The sequence below is a fragment of the Lolium perenne genome, chromosome 6, assembly GCF_019359855.2.
Source record: "Lolium perenne isolate Kyuss_39 chromosome 6, Kyuss_2.0, whole genome shotgun sequence".
NCBI lineage: Eukaryota > Viridiplantae > Streptophyta > Magnoliopsida > Poales > Poaceae > Lolium > Lolium perenne.
Genome location: NC_067249.2, coordinates 178,116,647 through 178,135,483, shown reverse-complemented (window position 1 = coordinate 178,135,483; position 18,837 = coordinate 178,116,647). Strand labels below are relative to the sequence as shown.

Sequence of the window (18,837 nt, the reverse complement as noted above, 5' to 3'; positions counted from 1 at the left end):
GAATAAAGATGGCGATTATGCACACTCCTATTTAATTTGAAAGGAATATGGTGGGGAAGCCTCTGCAATGTTTTTCTTGAAATAATAAGACCAAATATGTGTTATTGTTGACTTGAACCTGGATGATTGGGTTGTAGATACACTTCCCTAACCAAATGAGCCAGGCATACTTCATGCACACTCTTATCTTCGGCCACTAAGACTTCATGAGGCATGGCGTGAAGCTTCACTTTCTTGTTGGTGCCATGTGACATGTTTAAATGTAGATTTTCATGGAACTAGGAGAGGTGGAGAATGTCATAACGTCTGCGATCGGAGGTTGGTAATGGTGGAGACGAGTATTGGTTTCGATGAAGACTATGTGGCACATATTCTTCATGTGTGTCGGTTGTTTGGAGACTTGCATCAGCAGCCTTGACAAGAGGGGCCAGGGGGTGGCATCACATGGACTGCATTTTTAATGGTAATCCTCGAGTACCAAGTCAAGATTTCGAGGATAAAAATCCAAATGGCTAGCAATCATTGCTTGTACCTAACAATAACCTTGCTCAAGGTATGGTTTTGTAAGCTCGGACTTTCTCCAGGATAAAAACCTCAAGATCTTAGATCGGACGAGAACAAGGCTGATGCATTGTTCCCTTGTTGAAGACGTTGATTTCTCTTATAATTTGGGTGTTGTCTTTGGTCCCCCGCTCGTCACGTTTTGCGCTCGCCGTCGCGTAGCGTGTCGACGGAATACAGCGTCGTCAGCGTAGATCGGCCGATCTGTACCGCACTTCTGGGCGAGGGTTCACTCTCGGGCGCTTGCGACGATCGCTACAGCTAACTTACGAACGTACCGACGCCGTGTACCGTACCCGATGTACGTGCGTTGGCTGGATATAACACAAGTGGTACGTATAATACCAAACGGGTTGGCAATTTGGAATTGGGCTGGATGCGTTGTGTACGTCGCCGCATGTGGGCGTCATGTGGGCGAGAGCGGCTGATGCTACTCTCCGTGTACTCTGGGTACTGGCCGAGAGCCGATTCGATTTGATTCGGTACTGGGCTACGGGCACCGGCCTCTCGCGATTCGCTGCGCTGTCTATTCAGTGCGGGAGTTGATGCTTGTCATTCAATGGTTTAAGCAAGTACTCCTGGAGTTAAATCGTGTGAGGCACCATCAAGTACTGTACCGGGGTTTATTTACGGAGCACTTGCGCCGCTGCAGTGATGGATGTTCCGTGCGCCTTGCTTGTTGGGGATGGACGGAACGGACGGGGTGGCCGGCGCCGTGAGAGCCACAGGGCTGGTACCGTGGACCGTGGTGGAGCTGCTGGAGCCTGCAACATATGGGTTTCCCGCCATCAACAGGGTTGGCAAGCATGTAATCTAAGAGCATCTCTACCGGAGCTTTTCAAATAGGGACCGGCAGGTGCGGCGGTAATACGATATGAGAGACGTTGGCACCTGCTCCCCAAATTTGGAGAGAGGTTACATATACCGGCGACCCCGAGCAAGCGATTCCAATAGCAACTTTGAACTTAAAATTCGGCAGTTTTCATTAGAATTTGAACAATGTTTGACGAATTTGAACTAAAAAACACTAAATCCTAATCTAATGACGGCAGTCAAAGTCGATGCTCTCTTGGGCGTTCTCCTCCTTTACCATCGTCGTTGGTGCGGGTGTCGGTGTCGGTGAAGGGGCGTCGAGGTCGAGGACGTTGTTGATGTCCAACGCCGAGCACCACACTGTCTATCGTTGTGTCGCCGCGGGCACGCCCTCGTCGATCAACCCGTGCACCAGCAGATGCTACCCCGGCGCGTCCTCTGGGTCATCATCGCCGCAGTACGCCACCTACGTCTCCAGCTCTACCTCCCACCATTTCTTCTCCAGCTGCAGCGGTGGCAACAACAGAACCGGCGGAAGGAGCGGCGCCCCGCGGCGACTGAGGTATAGCCGCCCACGCGGCGGTGAGTGTGCCTCCTTCTTCACCGTCGCCTCCCTCTTTATCGACGTTGAGGAAGAATCGCGGGATGCATCGCCGATGATGATGTCGCCGCCGCACCTCGTCGAGAGATAGGGCATCGAGTGTTGCCGCCCTGCGGAGCCCCAATGAGTCGGTTCATGACGAACTAGAGCGGGAGGAAGTTGGGTGCAATGGCACCGAGGTGGACTGCGCCACCGCGAAACAGACGACTCGTCGTGGAGGATCGCCGACATCTCACATGCGATACCCTACGCTGCGAATGTGGCATTGACGCCACACCCATGCCACCAAGAGCGCCGTGTTGAATCGGCCAGCGCCGGGGCCGACGAAGCGCGTGACTTCCACCTCCCACTCGCGATGGAAGACGACCGGCCACTACGGGCTGTTCTCCATCCATAGTGGGTGGTTACACTAGTCGGCGTTAACGAGGGCCGGTCCATAGTTTGTGGGGGCCTTTGGGCGAAACTACACCAAGATCCCCTTGTTCATAGTGGCGTCCATGGCCCCCTACTCTAGAATTATTTTTAAAGATATCTACTTACGCTAAATTTTTATATATTACTTAAAGTTTAAGCACGAATGGTGTTCTCATTCTCAATCAATCTCGTGGACACGCACAAAAGAATTAAAAAATATTAGTACGGCAAGATAAATATTAGGTTCAATGCAATAAAAAACTAAATATTTGAAAGATCCATTGTTTTCGGAATCTTGGTGAAGACTTTTGAAGTTATTTATTTATAATGACCGAGCGAACTATATATCATGATTCCTATTTATACCAATAGGTACTTGTGTACACATCTATATACATATGTATCTCTAGAATTAATCACAAAAAAATTATGAGGATCAGTGTTCTGCACATTTGAGAAGGCCAGAGAAAATCTTACGAAGACTTTTGAAATTATTTAGAAATATTAAAATAATTTTTTAACAGAAGTCGGAGTATAGGCACGGTAAGTTGCAGTTTGGGCCTTTTATATTTACTTAAATTATTCTAAACTGTACTGCCTAAAAAATCTCTATCTCTATCTCTACTATCTAAAAAGGAAGAACTGGTTCTGTTTCCTCCGGTCCAAAGTTTCATCCTACATATTTTCATTATGACCATCTTGCCCTTCCACCTAGCCTCAAACAATTTACCACCGCACCATCATTTGACAAAATCAGTATCTGAACCACGCCATCATTCCACTGCAAAGGAAACTCCACCGTTTCAGGGCAACACAAAAGGAAGCCTCAAACAATTTAGCATATCTACAAAAGGAAACTACACCTTTTCAGGCAACATGAAAAGAAACTCCACAGCAAAATCACCGCACCATAATTTGAGGGCAACAGGAAAGGAAACTATCATTTCCACAGATTTCATCACCACACCATCAGGAAAGGAAGCCTAAAACAATTTAGCATCTATACCATCAGGAAAGGAAGCCTCAAACAATTTAGCATCTATACGGCACCATAATTTGAGGGCAACAGGAAAAGAAACTCCACATCAAAATCACCGCACCATTATTTCACCATCTCTACCGCACCATAATTTGAGGGCAACATGAAAGCAAACTCCATTTCCACAGATTTTCATCACCACACCATCAGGAAACAAGGAAAGGAAGCCTCCGACCGTCCATCATTTCCTGATCTCGCACCTACACAGAACAAAGGAAACTTCATCATTTCCTGATCAACCATATCGGTACTTGCCTGAGTCAAAAACAATTGTTTGCCGTGGTTTGCCCCAAACCGGCTGGCATCATTATATATGGGTAAAGACTTGTACAACAAGTATACACACGGTAGATCATACCGGAACACACACATATACCTATACAATGCCATATACAACTCTAACACCCCCCCCCCCCTCAATCTAAACCGTCGTGAACAAGGTTGAGATTGGAACTAAAACGGCGTAGTGTGAGCTGAGTGGCTGGTTTGGTGAAGACATCAACCAGTTGGTCGCCAGTGGAGATGAAACGAACATCCAACGCACCCAAAGCAACCTTCTCACGCACGAAGTGAAAATCGATCTCGATATGCTTCGTGCGGGCATGGAACACCGGATTGGCAGTCAAATAGGTGGCACCAAGATTGTCACACCACAAAACAGGAGGACTGGATAGAAACACACCCAGCTCCTTTAACACAGACTGAATCCACATAGTTTCAGCAGTACCATCCGCCAATGCCTTATACTCTGCTTCAGTACTAGAGCGAGATACCGTAGGTTGTTTGCGAGAACTCCAAGACACAAGGTTAGAGCCAAGAAAAACCGCAAAACCACCCGTAGAACGATGATCATCAGAACACCCCGCCCAATCAGCATCAGTAAAAATACTCAGACCAGTGGAGGAAGAACGCCAAAACCGTAAACCAGTAGAAACAGTGCCTCTGATATACCGGAGAATGCGTTTGACTGCCTCGTAATGAGCAGTAGTGGGCTGCGAAAGGTATTGACACACCTTGTTGACAGCAAACGACAAGTCAGGACGCGTCAGGGTAAGGTCTGCAGACCCCCACCACGACTCCTGTACTTGAACGCATCCTCCGAATCGAGCAAATCCCCTTGATCTTTGGTCAACTTATCGGACACCGACATGGGGGTAGTAACCGCCGACATCGTTTCCATCTTTGGCGCGATGCAAGAGATCAAGCGCATACTTATCTTGCGACAATACCGATCCTCGGAGGAATAAGTAGCCTCAAAACCAAGCAAGTACTCCAGGCGCCCACGGTCAGTAATGGGGATACACCGTGACAATGTAGCAACACGCCTCTCAATAGCCGAGGAAGAGGATCCACCAAAACAATGTCATCGACATAAACAAGCATATAGATCACAACTCACGATGAGCAAAGATAAACAAAGAGGTATCCGCCTTGCTAGCAATGAAACCAAGCCGATGAAGCCGATCACTTAACCGGCGTACAGCGCGAGGCGACTGCTTGAGGCCATAAAGGGCACGCTGCAATTTGCAAACATACCGAGGGTCTGCGAATCTTCAAAGCCGTGGGCTGCATGTAGACCTCCTCATTGAGGAAACCATGGAGAAAGGCATTACTCACATCAATCGACGAAGACACCATCCTCGAGAGACACAAGAAGAGAAAGAACCAAAGTAAGCAAGGATGGTTTAACCACCGGATGAAGGTATCATGATAGTCAATACCGCATTGTTGTGTGAAGCCACGAGCCACCAAGCGCGCCTTATATTTGTCGCCAGAACCATTAGGACGGAACTTGGTTTTGAAAATCCACTTGCTGCCGACAATGTTAGTACCGGAGGACGCGGAACCAACGTCCATGTCCGATTTGCACGAAGAGCGGCGAACTCGCTTCCATAGCGATGCGCCACGCCGGCTCGGAGAGAGCGGCACGATGAGACGCCGCTCCACCAAAAAAGCGCGACGTCGGTGCACGGATTATACGAACCGTACCATCCTTATACTCCTTGGGACGATGGATGGCATTACGGCGTCGAGTGACAATAACTCGAGCGAGGAGGTGGTGGTGGTGCGAGGTCGAGGGAGGCTGGGAGGCCGGCGGGAAGAGCTCGATGGAGGCGAGGCAAGCGCGAGGCGGGGACGGCGACGAAGGCGGCGAAGAAGACGTGTCTGTCAAGACACGATCAGCGCCGAGCGGGACGTCGATCGAGGCGACGAGGCTGCATGGGAGCCGGCCCAGCGCGCCACCCGAGGCATGCGAGTGCAACGGTGGGACGTCAATCGGGCACGGCGTGGCAACAGAGAGGCCGCCGAAGAAGCGCGAGTGTAGGCGCCGAGAAACCGGCGTATGATCCAAGGCGAGGCGTCAATCGGTGAGACCGAAGGCGCCGAAACACCTGCACGGGAGAACTAACAACACAACCAGGTGCATTAGCCGGTAACAAGGTGATGTCATAATTGCGCGTGTCGCACTACGTGTAATCGGTTCATCGGGAGGAAACGACACTGGAAGCGGTTTAGACACATCAATCGTGGCACCGGGAGTAGCATAGGGAAAAAGCTGTCTCGTCGAACACAACGTCGCGAGAAAGATAGACACGACCGAGTGGACCGATCTAGACACTTGTAGCCTTTATGCATGGGACTATATCCAAGAAACACGCACATCCGAGACCGAAACTCAGGTTGCGAGAATTATACTTACGCAGACTAGGCCAACACGCACAACCAAAGGTGCGAAGAAATGAGTACTCGGGAAGCATGTTCGAGGCGAAAAACGAGGTGTGGCATTATTGATCACCGGTGTAGGCATCCGATTGATAAGAAAACAAGCAAGAAGAAACGCCTCATCCCAAAACCGAAGGGGTAGGGAAGAGTGGGCGAGAAGAGCGAGGCCCGTCTCGACAAGATGACGATGCTTGCGTTCGGCGATACCGTTACGTTGAGAAGTATGAGGACCACGACACACGATGAGCAATGCCGGTGCGCTGAAAATAAGCGTGGAGATGATGATACTCACCCCCCCAGTCATCGAATCCGAGTGGATCTTGGCATTAAGAAGGCGCTCAACGTGATTACGAAAGGTATAGAAAATACTCTCAACATCAGATTTATGTTTGATCAAATAAATCCAGCGGTAGCGACTATAATCATCGATGAAGCTCACATAATACTTAAAACCCCCGAGAAGAAGGCAAAGCGGGACCCCAAACATCGTAATGAATAAGCTCAAGTGGAGATGTAGACACACGAGTAGAGTAATTATAAGGTAATTGATGACTCTTAGCACGCTGACAAGCATCACACACGGAAGACTCAATGTTTGAGGAACAAGGTAAATTATTGGAGCTAACAATTTGATGAACTACTTTATTTGAAGGATGACCAAGACGCCGATGCCACTTTGCTCGGAAGACGACCGAATGCGAGAAGATGCTTGACGTCCGAAGCGAGACACGATTGAAAGGAAGAGGGTAGAGACCGCCACGACTCCTACCGCGAAGAAGTATTCTCTTCGTGACCTTGTCCTTGACAAAGAAAAATATTTATGAAACTCAACAAAGATATCATTGTCGAGACACAAGGCGATAGACGAAAGCAGGTTAAGCGCTAAGTCCAGGGACATGAAGAATATTTTTGAGTTCAATAGGTGATGATGAACCGGATAAACGAGAGTGACCAACATGCGTAATAGACAAACCTGAACCGTTTGCGACTTGCACTTGGTCGTGCCGATGTAACGTTCACAGACGATCATCCGGCCCATGTCGTTGGTGAGGTGATCAGTAGCGCCGGTGTCGAAGAGCCAAGACTGACCGGTGCCTGCCTGGTAGGCGGCAGAATTACCAGCACGGTTGTCCTCGTACTGGAACGCCTGGTTGAAACGCTGTTTGCATTGGAGCGCGTCGTGTCCCCAGTACGTGCAAATTTGGCATTGCGGCCTATTGCGACGGCGGCCGCCCTTGCCACCACCGCTGTTGCCGCCACCACCATTGCCGCCACCACCACCGCCCCCTTGATTGGGACGGTTGCCGCGCTGACCCTGTGACTGCTGACCACCACCGGAAGGCTGGCCGGTTGGGCGGCTGCCGAAGCGACCCCCGTTATTGTCAACGAACGGACACCCTCCCCCACGGTTTGCATCGCCTTGCCTAGACACAGCATTGGCGGAGGTGGAGAACTCGGGGGCTGCGGAGTTTTGCTCGTTGATCTTCTCGCAGTTGAGCAGCATGGAGTAGAACGCCGACAAACTGAGGTTATCGGCGCCGGCGGCAGCAAGCACCGTGAGTGAGTGCTGAAGGGACGCGTACTGCGGCCCGAGACCGACGATGATGTAGTCCACCAGCTCGTCGTCGGTTATAGGGTGGCCGGCCATGGCCATGGCGTCGGCATATCCCTTCATCTTGTGAAAGTAGGCGTCGGCGGTGAGATCATTCTTCTTCTCCGACGTCAGTTGGCGCCGCATCTGGCGCGCTCCGGCCCTGTTCTGAGCCGAGAACATGGTCATAAGGCATCCCCACACGGACGCCGATGTGCTGCGGCCGACAAGGTGGCCGAGAATCTCCTCCGTCATAGAGCCGACGAGGATGCTAAGAACCCGCTGATCGGTATAGAACCAATTGGCGTAGTCCGGGTTGGGCTTGGTCACGGCATCGGCACCTGATCCTTCGGTGACCGTAGCCGGCGGCATCGTAGCCGAGCCGTCCAGGAAGCCGTACCATCCTTGGCCGGCGATGTTGGGGACGACTTGCATCTTCCAAAGCAGGAAGTTCGAGCGATCGAGGCGGACCGTGATGGTGTTGAGGGTGGAACCGGTGGGGGCAGAGATGATGGCGCCGGCGGGGATAGATGGAGCGGAAGCGGAAGCCAACGCGCCGGCGGAGGTGGAGAGCTGCAGCGCGGACGTCATCTCGCGCGAGGACAGCAGCTTGGTGCGGCGAAAGCCTGCACGGAGGAGAGGCGGCGGCGGCGCTACGAAGGCGCGGCGGCTGCGTCTCGAAGGAGGACCGAGAAAACCCTAGGTGGATCGGTCGCTCTGATACCAAGTCAAAAACAATTGTTTGCCGTGGTTTGCCCCAAACCGGCTGGCATCATTATATATGGGTAAAGACTTGTACAACAAGTATACACACGGTAGATCATACCGGAACACACACATATACCTATACAATGCCATATACAACTCTAACAGCCTGAAATCATATAATCCCTTCAGATTGGTACCCTCAAGCATGGCTGGATGATTTCTGGTGCATGCATATAAAGGGTACCCTCAAGCATTGTTATGCGAGAGATCTCCTCGAGAGTATATGCGGATCATCAGGGAAGGTACGTAACCACACCTCTAAGTTGTATATGAAGATTTGTGAGGAGACTTGCTGTTTCATACCTTGGCTGGTATTATCATGCGAATCATCAGGGAGAGTTTACAACCTCTGTTGGGATCATCAGGGAGAGTGGAGGTACGTAATCACACCTCTAAGCTGTGTGCACTTTTTAAATTGGTTGTCTCCCCATTTGTTGGAAGAACTTCCCCATCATGTGAGAATATGCGGTAATCTGGTGTGTCAGGTCAACATGTTTTAATAGTTCACTAATACCAATCTGATAGGATATTTGAGGTTTCAGGCTTTGAGATCTATTTACTTCATAGCATAACATGCAATCTATTTACTTCATAGTATTTCTCACGTGACTGGAGTTATCATGTAGATAGAAAAGATGTACTAGAAAAGATGTACCGGTATTATCTTTCCTCGATCTGTTAACAAAGCTAGGAGGCCGCGTGTGTACTGTCAGGTCATAATGCCTCTAGCCTAATCAATGTTTCCTGTTGCATCTAGAGAGTAACATGGGTTATAGAGATAAGCTGATCGCACCTCTAAATTGGTTGGCATGATGGTTGTCTCCCCTCTAAATTGGTTCGAAAGTAGATGCCTGAGTATTAAAGATATACCTTTCATGGAATTGCTAAAACTTTATGTTCATCTTATACAATTGTTGCAACTCTTGCATCTCCCTGTACCCAAAGTACATGTTAGTTGCCACAGCCGTAGAGATAGTGTAAACATGAAAGGAAATTCCATGTTAGTTGCCACTGCGGTAGATATAGTGTAACATGTAGGTGAATGCAGATAATAAAAATTAGGCTGGATCCTATACACCTACTAAGGCTACGCTAGGCTAGACAGAAAAAAAATTCTGGCATAGTAAAATCTACCGCAACAAGTAAAATCTTTGTAAATCTACCACAGCAAGCAAAGTCTTATCCTAAGGTATATTATTTTCATGGTTATAACATATTCCCAAAGAAAGTATAATCTGGCATCATACTCTGGAAAAGGAAGCAACTAAGTATATTGCCTTTGTACATTCACTTAGCTTGCCAATCCTATTGATGGGAAAGTTCGCATACTTGTCCTTTCAATGACTAATTGAATTAATATGATCCACATGACTATCTTTTTATTTTCTAACAACTCTTGCTTATCTTGATATAGATGAGCACAAATGTTTTGCCCATGGAAGCGATGACCGAAGAGAAAATAAAAGAATACATCATGTCTTTGCCTCAAAAGATCAAACTGGTGCAGATACTAGACGCATGCTTGAAGCGCAGTGACCTAGAGTGCTTGTTTTAACACAATGGATGGTTGGATGAGACGTAAGAAAATATTTCCACAATGGATGGTAACATCACAATACTTTCTGATTACATACATATTTAAATCTAAAACTATGGATACCAGTTACTTTCTTTGTTGTCAGCTCTTTGTACCAGTTAACGCGAATAGAAATCATTGGATTTTACTTAACGTCGATGGGCCGATGGGCCTAATCGTTGCATACAAATACTTGACTCTTTTGGTTCAAGTATGTGCCAACAATATCAGCTCAGATCTCACTTTCATCTATGTTATCACTTAAAAGGACATCAGACTGACCACTATTGTATAAGGTCCAGGATAATCCTAACTACATAATGGTGTCCAACTTTATCAGCATGTAATGTCGATTCACCATTGGTATATATGTAATGTCGATGCACCAAACCGCCACATACAGGTACTTGACTCGTTCAGCTCTCGGATGAGCCAGCCCGACCTGCAACTTATGGTGAGCGTTTACTACTCCCATACTTACTCAGTTTACATTGTTTGTGAAATAACATTTATTTTACATAGGCATGTCATTCTCTTTTCTATTTAACAGCTACTGGGTGTTGAGAATCATCTTAAGATTGCTTCTCAGATTAGTGACTTCAACAAAGGTGATAAGTGGCCAGACCTTGAAGTAACTAACTGGCCAATAGAGCAGTGTATTCACGAGCCATTGCAATCAGATGGGTATGTTAGAAGCTTACTACACTTTGTGACTATTCAGAAATTCCTTATATTTAACATCCATATAGGCCAATATTATTTTAAAACTCTTGTAGCTCGTCATGCGGCTTGGTTTTGCTAAAACTCATGGAACATTGGACATGACGAACTAGCTCACGCTGTAACACATGTATCATAAAATTATATTACTGTCAATATTATATTACAATCAATATCCGTGCTGCAACTAATTAATTAGAATAACTAATTTGCAGAAGGGTATCAAACTATTTAGGAAGCAGTCAGCTATTATTCTGCATGAGTCTGTTTTGAATGATTTAAATGGAACCCCATAATATGAGCAGCCAGATGTCAAGGGAGATAATAGCAACAACTGTAACGACTGCAACACAACAAGAAACCACGGTAGCTGTCGTTAACACCCGAAATTGACGCAGAATCTCCTATCATTTTCGACCATCAGACAGCATCTGACATGAAAGATTTCAAGGAGAAAATAGCATTTCCTAAAGGAAAGTGTCCTGAATTATTAAGGTTATGAGAGATTCAGATTAAAGTGCTATGCCATTGACCATTATTAGTGAACAATTCCAGTTAAGTCAATAGATAAGGTTATCAGCGAGAGCTGACTATGTGTGCATTACGATAATTTTATCACCATCAGCTGCATCTTTAAGGCCATGCTTGCTTAACTATATTGAGTGTGTAGCAACATCCCATATTTTTCTTAAACGATTAGTTAGCTGACAAGAGTAAGAATTTTCATAAAAGAAATCCTAGCCATACCTTTTGCTATCATATATATATATGTATGCTGCACAAACAGTTCATTTTATTTAACTATAGTGCGTAATAATAATTGAACTCGACATGTCTGCATAACTAGAAAGTATCAAATGATAAAATTATATCAGGAAAGCGGTGTATCCATTTTCGGAACTAATCAAGTTGATGAGATGTAAAGCATCCAATTCACCGGTAAACTTAACTTTTCTAGGGTGATTCCAGTTCAAAATTTCAGAGTTGAACTGCCAGTGCCATTTGTAGGAAAATTCTCAGGGTAATGTTTTCTGTGTTTTGAAATTTACTCGAAACTCTTACCATCATAAAACCATTTTTGTGATTTTGCATTTGGATATCAACAACTGATGGTTACCTGTGTCTCGCCGATCCATCTCATGGGGTCGGAGGAGAGGCCAGCCATCTGGATGTAGATGTTCTCGTGGTACATCCTCCCCGTCTGCCACATCCACAATAGAGATCCATACAGCCCTGCTGCCCTCTGCATTCTGAAGTGCCTGTGGTAGAAGTACGTCCCTGTCTGTAGCCATGGACAAATATTCGTTCAGTAGAAAAAGTTGCAGTTTTTGAAACTATCAGGAGAAAAAGAAAATATGTTGGACAACCATACACAGTATCACTGATTCTTTCAGTAGAATATATGTCAATTTTTTTGAACTTGACGTTTGATTAGCTTGGAAGCCAGTACGTGCTCCAGTCTGCTCAATACTATTCATAAGTTGTGCGAAAGAAAATATGACATTCTAAACGTCCCAAAGGTAATGTGATAATTAAGATGAGAGCACCTTCCTTATACAAACAGACAGAATAATCACCTTCCCATGCCACCTTCTATAAACTTAATTTTCAATTATTACAAATCGCAAATCACACACGGACCCAGTTGCCCAAGTTTCGCTCTACTCCTCCGAGACAATCAGCATGGCGAGCAAACCCCGACTTATGCAAATAGCTACGGCGGTGAAAATTGGCAGATCCCCTCGACGTGTCGATTTGATCTCTGGTAAGTTCGATGAATATATGAATTTAACACTCTTATTCCTCCATTTCCACAGATCCCTTCGTTTGCAATCTAGGAAAATTTTGACATAAATCATATACTGCATCCATACCGTGCATCTTGAGCAACATCAAGGCAAATTGGCAAAAGCTCTCATGTGAGGTACCCTGCGCGCTGCTCCAATCGGGCCTTCCTAGGGGTCCCCGAGGAGGTGCTCCTGCTCCTCGCCGTGGAGCCGATTGGTTGGGTCGCGAGTGGCGGGCTGGCGGCGAGGAGACTGTGGGGTCTCTGGAGGCCGTCGGGGACTGCCGAGGAGCCGCGTCGGGCTGTTTCTTGGACCGCACCGGCGAGGTGGAGCGAAGCAGAGGGCGGGAGGCAGGGGAGTGTGCTAGGTGTGTGCGGTGGAGTGAGGAAGATGAGAGAGGGAGGGAGCTTGAGCGAGCATACAGATCACATGCACTTTTTTCATGTCACCGTGTGACATGCGGTCTAAATTCAAATTTAAACATTGCGAAAAAATCTGAAAAAAATCATACATGTTCAAAATATATATTAAGATAACTCCTAAAAAATTCAGATCAAAATTCAAAACATATATCGAGAAATAAAAAAGAAAAATCTGTCATGAATAGTTCCCGAATTCAAATCTGAGTTTCTCTAGACTATTCTCATCTGAGTTTCTCTTTTTTGTTTCTCAATGTATGTTTCGAATTTTGATCTGAAATTTTTAAGAATTATCTTAATATGTGTTGTGAACATGTATGATTTTTTTCAGATTTTTTCGCAATGTTTAAATTTGAATTTAGACCGCATGTCACACAGTAACATGCAAAAGGTGCTTAGAATTCAAATATTGTGAGGTTCACATCCACATCCACATTGTCGACATCTTTTTTTGATAAAATATTTTTAGAATGTGCTTATGTTGTTCCATATCATGGAAGCACCACAAGAGCATAAAACACTCGATATATCGTTGGTCATGATAAAAGGGATGGCCGAGGGTGGAGAAATGTGTTATAAAATAAATCCATCATTTCAATAGATGGATCTCTACATGTGCTTATTGCTTTGTGTCAACGACCTTTTGTTCGGAGTCATTTGGATCTATATGTATTTTGATGTCACCGCTTCGATAAACTACTCCATCTCAGGCATAATTCAATACCCCATTTTTAAAAATTATGTATCTGTAGCACGGGCATTTTACTATTAAGCAAAACACGTGTTGTTGGAATTGCATGTAGGGTCTATCTAAACCATGTTGAATGCATAAAATGACAATCATGACATTGGGACAGCTTCTCTCAAACCGAAACTTTTTGGTTTATGCGAAACATTGCGATTGAACTAACAAGAACTTACTATCTAGCCTTCTTGTGACTTCATATTTCTCCACTCCCGTTGCAACGCACGGGCACTTTTACTAGTATAATATACATGTACTAAGCGTTTGGGCCCTTCTGCTCGCCCTTTGGGTCGGCCAGCTAGCCGTGCCGCAGTCTACACTTCAGCGGCACCAGCAGGCGCGCACGGAAGAGGACTTCCGCCTCGTTGTGCGGGCGGTCCTCCCTGACGCCTGTACCATTGTCGTCTGCTTCGTGGTTGTGCGCCATGGCGGTGGACGATGAGGTGGTCGGTGGCGGCTCGGGTTTTTCGAGGAGTGGGAGCGCAAGGGAATGGGCGGAGAAACTAGTGCCGATGTGGTTTATAGAGGAGGTCCGCAGTGCGCTTTGATGACGTGGAGTAGTCATCCGTCGCTCCGTGGAGCTGGCGGGCAGCGTGTGCCGCTGCATCGGGAACCAGCGCACCCATTGAAGACGACTAAAATTATGTGCGTGGTCATTTAAAACGTGAACACCGCTTTCTCTCACTGCCAGGACGGCCCCACAATGCGAATCCAACATGGCGCGAGGAGCTGGCTTGCCAGTTTCGCCCTTGACGCATAGGAAGCAGCAAGGGCGCCCCAGTGATTGTATTGGGCTCCAAAAGTGATCAGTTCTTTTGGGACGTACCACTGTAGCTAAAAAAAGGTGTTAAATCCCAAATCGCTATTGGGGGAGCACCGTTGGAGATGCTCTAAAAGATGATCATTTCCATCGACCATGTACCCAATATGCTCAGGAATCACAATCCTATCAAAGAAATGTCACCAACACCACTGGACCAATCAAAGCAACACTTAAACCATAACTTTCCCAGATGAATTATGTTCGTATCACCTAAGACGATCATTGTCATCGATGACGTATGTAAGACGATTTCAAATCTCAATACTATCAATGAGAAGCCGCCAAAACGTCTACAAAACCACAGGACCAGTGAATTGAAAGCAGCACTTAAACTAAAACTTTCTAGGTTTTTCTTAGATGAATTTTGTTTGAGGTACATACAAAGTTGTGAACTGTAATACTACATGTACAGTAAAGTTTACAACCTATCCAGAATCTTTCCAAGTGTATCTTTGTAGGGGAGGCAATCGATCCCCTTGCTCAACAAAACATTCCTTTCGCTGTTTCTTCTCTTTGTTTATATGATATGGTGGCGGACTTCCAACATACTCCGTCCCATTTTACAGATGTATAGACGTAACCGCGGAGAATGCACCACACACAGACACAGAGGCTTCGAGCAACGCAAGTAAAATAATTACCGCCACTGCTTCACAACGATCATGTGGAATGTAAACTTTTGGATGAACTTGGAGGATTTGCAATTGTTCATGGAGCTTCAGAGGGAACTCCATGGTAAGCTACAGAGGAGCGGTCTGACGTGGAAGGAGCACTGTAGTACTGACCATATCCGGCATAGACCCCCACCGCGATGAGACTAAGTATGACGAATCTGTACCAAGCTTCTACATGAAGCTGCAAACGAAGAGTCATTACCAGTTGCCATTAGTCACAGTGGCTGCCAGCTAAGAAGGGCTGTGAAGGTAATACACCAGCACAGGGTAAAGCGCAATTTTTTTGTAGTGAAATTGCTAAATGCAGCTAGAGGTAAATTGCAGCTAACCTGAGCAAACAAAAACATATTGAAGAAAACAGAGAGCACCGGGACCAGAGGAACTCCAGGACAAGAAAAGCGAGGTGCCTCCACAGGAACATAGACCTGAATATGCATTTCACGTAAGGTTAAAACTTAGAAGAACCACTGTATTAATAGACTGGGAACTGACATCCATGCATGGTCATTTTTATTAAATGAAATTGGATGGTAAAAAAATCCAAAGCATGACACTGATTCATTTACTAGCTAAGGAAGATGCATTTCTGATACTACAAATTGGTAAAAGATGCGCTTACCTGTCGAAACTGCAGAGCAAAACTGGCAACAACAGCTATCAGAAAAGCTACTACGATGAAGGCAATAGCATAACTGAAGCGGTACGATATTCCTGCTACAAAACCGCAGATAGCCACTGTGACAAGGCACAGAACACCCTCCTGCCAGATTGAGATACTTCCAAGGGAGCGAGAATTAGTTGCTTTGTCACTCCATCGAAGCGTAATCACACAAGCTGATACAACTGAGTAGCCTGTCTGCTCCCAGAACAAAAGGTAATCAAACAGTTAAATGTGACTAATGACCTGAACTTGTGCTACAGTTGCAGAGAGTATTGCGAAGCTTCCATACCAGTGTGCCAACTGAGAGAATATGAGAGAGTGCTTGCACATTAAAGAGGCCAGCTAAGACTGCTGCAACACAACCAACCCAGATCTGAGAGTGCAGAGGAGTATGCAGCGTCGGGTGAACTTTAGCAAATATTGAAGGTAGTAGGCCATCCCTTCCAAGCCCAAGATACAAACGTGACTGTGTGTGGATCATAGGAGGTGATGTTAAAGTGGAATAATATGATTCAGAAGAAACTTTCAGTGATGAATAGATACATTAGAAGGTTACCTGAACATACAGACCAACAAGAAGTGTTGTAGTAAGACCAGCAACAGCTCCAATACTGATCAACACGGTAACAAATTTCAACCCCTTCGCAGCAAAAGCTTCAGCCAAGGGAGCATCTTCACCAAGTAATGTATATGGCACCATTCCAGTAATCACCAAGCACACAGCAATGTATAGTATGACACATACCAGAAGGCTCCCTAGAATGCCAATAGGCAAGTCCCTCTGGACAGTTTCGGTTCCATTATTAGTTACAAAAAATGTTTGCATGAGTCAAAAAAAATTAGAATGGATTTAGATGAACAAAATTAGAGTATTTAATCAAAATTCGGATGAAAAAGACAAACGGAAGAATATTTAATGAAAATTGCTGAACACTTCCAAATTCTAAGAAGCAAATGCATTATGATGACAAAAGAGAAAACCTCTGCTGAAAATAGGAAAAGCATATCAAAATTCTAAGAAGCAATTGAATTGTAATGACAAAAAAAAAATGAAGGTGAGAGTATGTGAAAATATTGGATTTACCTGTGGTCTTTTAGCTTCCTCAGCTGAATTAGCAACTGCATCAAATCCAACATAGGCAAAGAAGACTACTGTGGATCCGGTTACAACTGCTTTGAAACCATTCGGCATAAATGGTGACCAGTTTGATGCATCCACCTCAAACACACCAGCAAATACAACGACTATGACAATGACTATCTGCATCACATAAGGAACTGCGTCACCACATCAAGTCCAACACAGCAAACAAAACCACACACATAGCTAAATAGCCATTTCCGCAAATCATAAAAAGTGCTCACTGAAACTCATATTTGCAAGTTATGAAAAATATTGCCTTGTGCAAGCACAAATTGCTCTATCACAGAACATCGCAAAACTGTGCTACACCGATTTTTGACCTAGCCATTTCAACTCTCAAGAAATTACTGGTTGTGGTTGAAGAGAAAAAAAAACTAAAAAAGCTTATAAAAATCCACACCTTTAATGTAGTCATAAAAGTGTTCACGGTTGATGATTCTTTGACACCACGGCAGAGGATCACAGTTAAGACGACGAGAAGAATCGGAGCCAACAAGTTAACTGAAACAACACCGCCAAAAAACTCTTCCCCGTGCCCGATCCAACTTGGAACATTGCCCTTCACAGCTGGAATCAGCTCCAAGAACTGGATGAAATAGCTTGCTAAGCTACGGGCGATGCTTGCTGCCCCGATATGGTAATCAATCATCAATTGGGTGAACACCAGGAATGCCGTGAGCTCATTGAACGCGGCGTACGTGTATAAGTATGCTCCGCCGACCACCGCCGGGAAACGAGACGCCAATTCAGCGTAGCACAGGGCGTTGAGCACGCACGCAGCTCCGGCTAGGGCGAAACTGATGGTAACACCTGTTTCGGGCAACGGTGTTATTTTCAGCAAAAATGAATATGGGGAGAAACTTTACAGGAGGTACTGATATGTAGTAACCATAACTACCAAACGATACTGTGCAAGGGGCAACTTCAAGCTACTCGATGGTATATGAACTACGGGGGTATTCAGACTTATTATTGGACAACAATGGATCAGAATGCACGCAATCGAGCACTGCTCTGGTCTGGTGAATTGTGTCTCTAAATTGTGCATGCCATTGTGAACCAACCCAACAATCTACTAACTGCTAACTGCAGTACAAGAAATCTGCTAACATTAGTCCAACCAATCTCAATCTTTCCGTTGACCGAGTGGTGGTGCCGTGCCCACTACGAGTTGGAGCGAGAAACAGAGGCGTAACTGACCCGGGCCGGCGTCGCGGGCGACGGTTCCGGTGATGACGAAGATCCCGGCGCCGATGGAGGCGCCGATCCCGATGAGCACGAGCTCGAGGACGCCGAGCTGGCGCACGAGGCCGTCGCTGGAGGCGGCGGCGGCGGTCCGCGAGGCGAGCGGCTTGCGGCGGAGCGCGGCGGCGCAGAGGCCGGAGAGGAAGGAGCGGCCGGACGGGGAGGAGGAGGAGGGCCTGTGGTCCGCGTCTTCCCCTTCCATGGCGTCTTCGGCGGTGGCGTAGAGCGGGTGGTGGTGTCTGGTTCTAGGCCGTCGCGCGGTCGTCCGCGCCCACACCGGGAGGAGTGACGTGCGCTCTTGCGTCATGGACTGGAGAGGCGGTCGCGCCGGGGGTTGGTCGGGATCCGGTTGGGCGGAGCCAGGTGATTTCCTGTTGGGCTCACAGGCTCTACTACAGCCCATTATCAGACTAGCCACAATGGGAGTATCTAAGTAGTATCATACATGCTATGTTAGCAAAAATCTGATGTGGCACAGCAATTAATGAGGTGAGAGATCAGAGTGGTATCATAATATGATACCGTATCATAC

The 18,837-nt window shown here is 46.4% G+C and overlaps 1 protein-coding gene and 1 long non-coding RNA gene across 3 annotated transcripts; both read right to left on the bottom strand.

The window, feature by feature from the left end:
- Positions 1-2,981: 2,981 nt before the first annotated feature.
- On the bottom strand, positions 2,982-13,006 carry LOC139832854 (uncharacterized). 2 transcript variants are annotated; one of them, XR_011747465.1, is made up of 6 exons: positions 12,682-13,006; positions 11,925-12,089; positions 8,815-9,444; positions 3,490-3,628; positions 3,253-3,372; positions 2,982-3,170 (listed from the first exon to the last, which is right to left on the bottom strand). It is a non-coding gene; the product is annotated as an uncharacterized lncRNA (long non-coding RNA). The 2 variants fall into 2 exon arrangements; XR_011747464.1 differs by having other exon boundaries at positions 2,983-3,170; positions 3,253-3,628.
- Positions 13,007-14,908: 1,902 nt separating this feature from the next.
- Positions 14,909-18,627, bottom strand: LOC127306819 (cationic amino acid transporter 9, chloroplastic). Its single transcript, XM_051337534.1, has 8 exons — positions 18,261-18,627; positions 17,461-17,870; positions 17,001-17,177; positions 16,473-16,697; positions 16,206-16,382; positions 15,875-16,111; positions 15,585-15,680; positions 14,909-15,436 (listed from the first exon to the last, which is right to left on the bottom strand). Exons 1-8 carry the CDS (start codon positions 18,610-18,612, stop codon positions 15,290-15,292), a joined length of 1,821 nt encoding a protein of 606 aa, XP_051193494.1. The 5' UTR covers positions 18,613-18,627; the 3' UTR covers positions 14,909-15,289.
- Between the last annotated feature and the right edge of the window lie 210 nt (positions 18,628-18,837).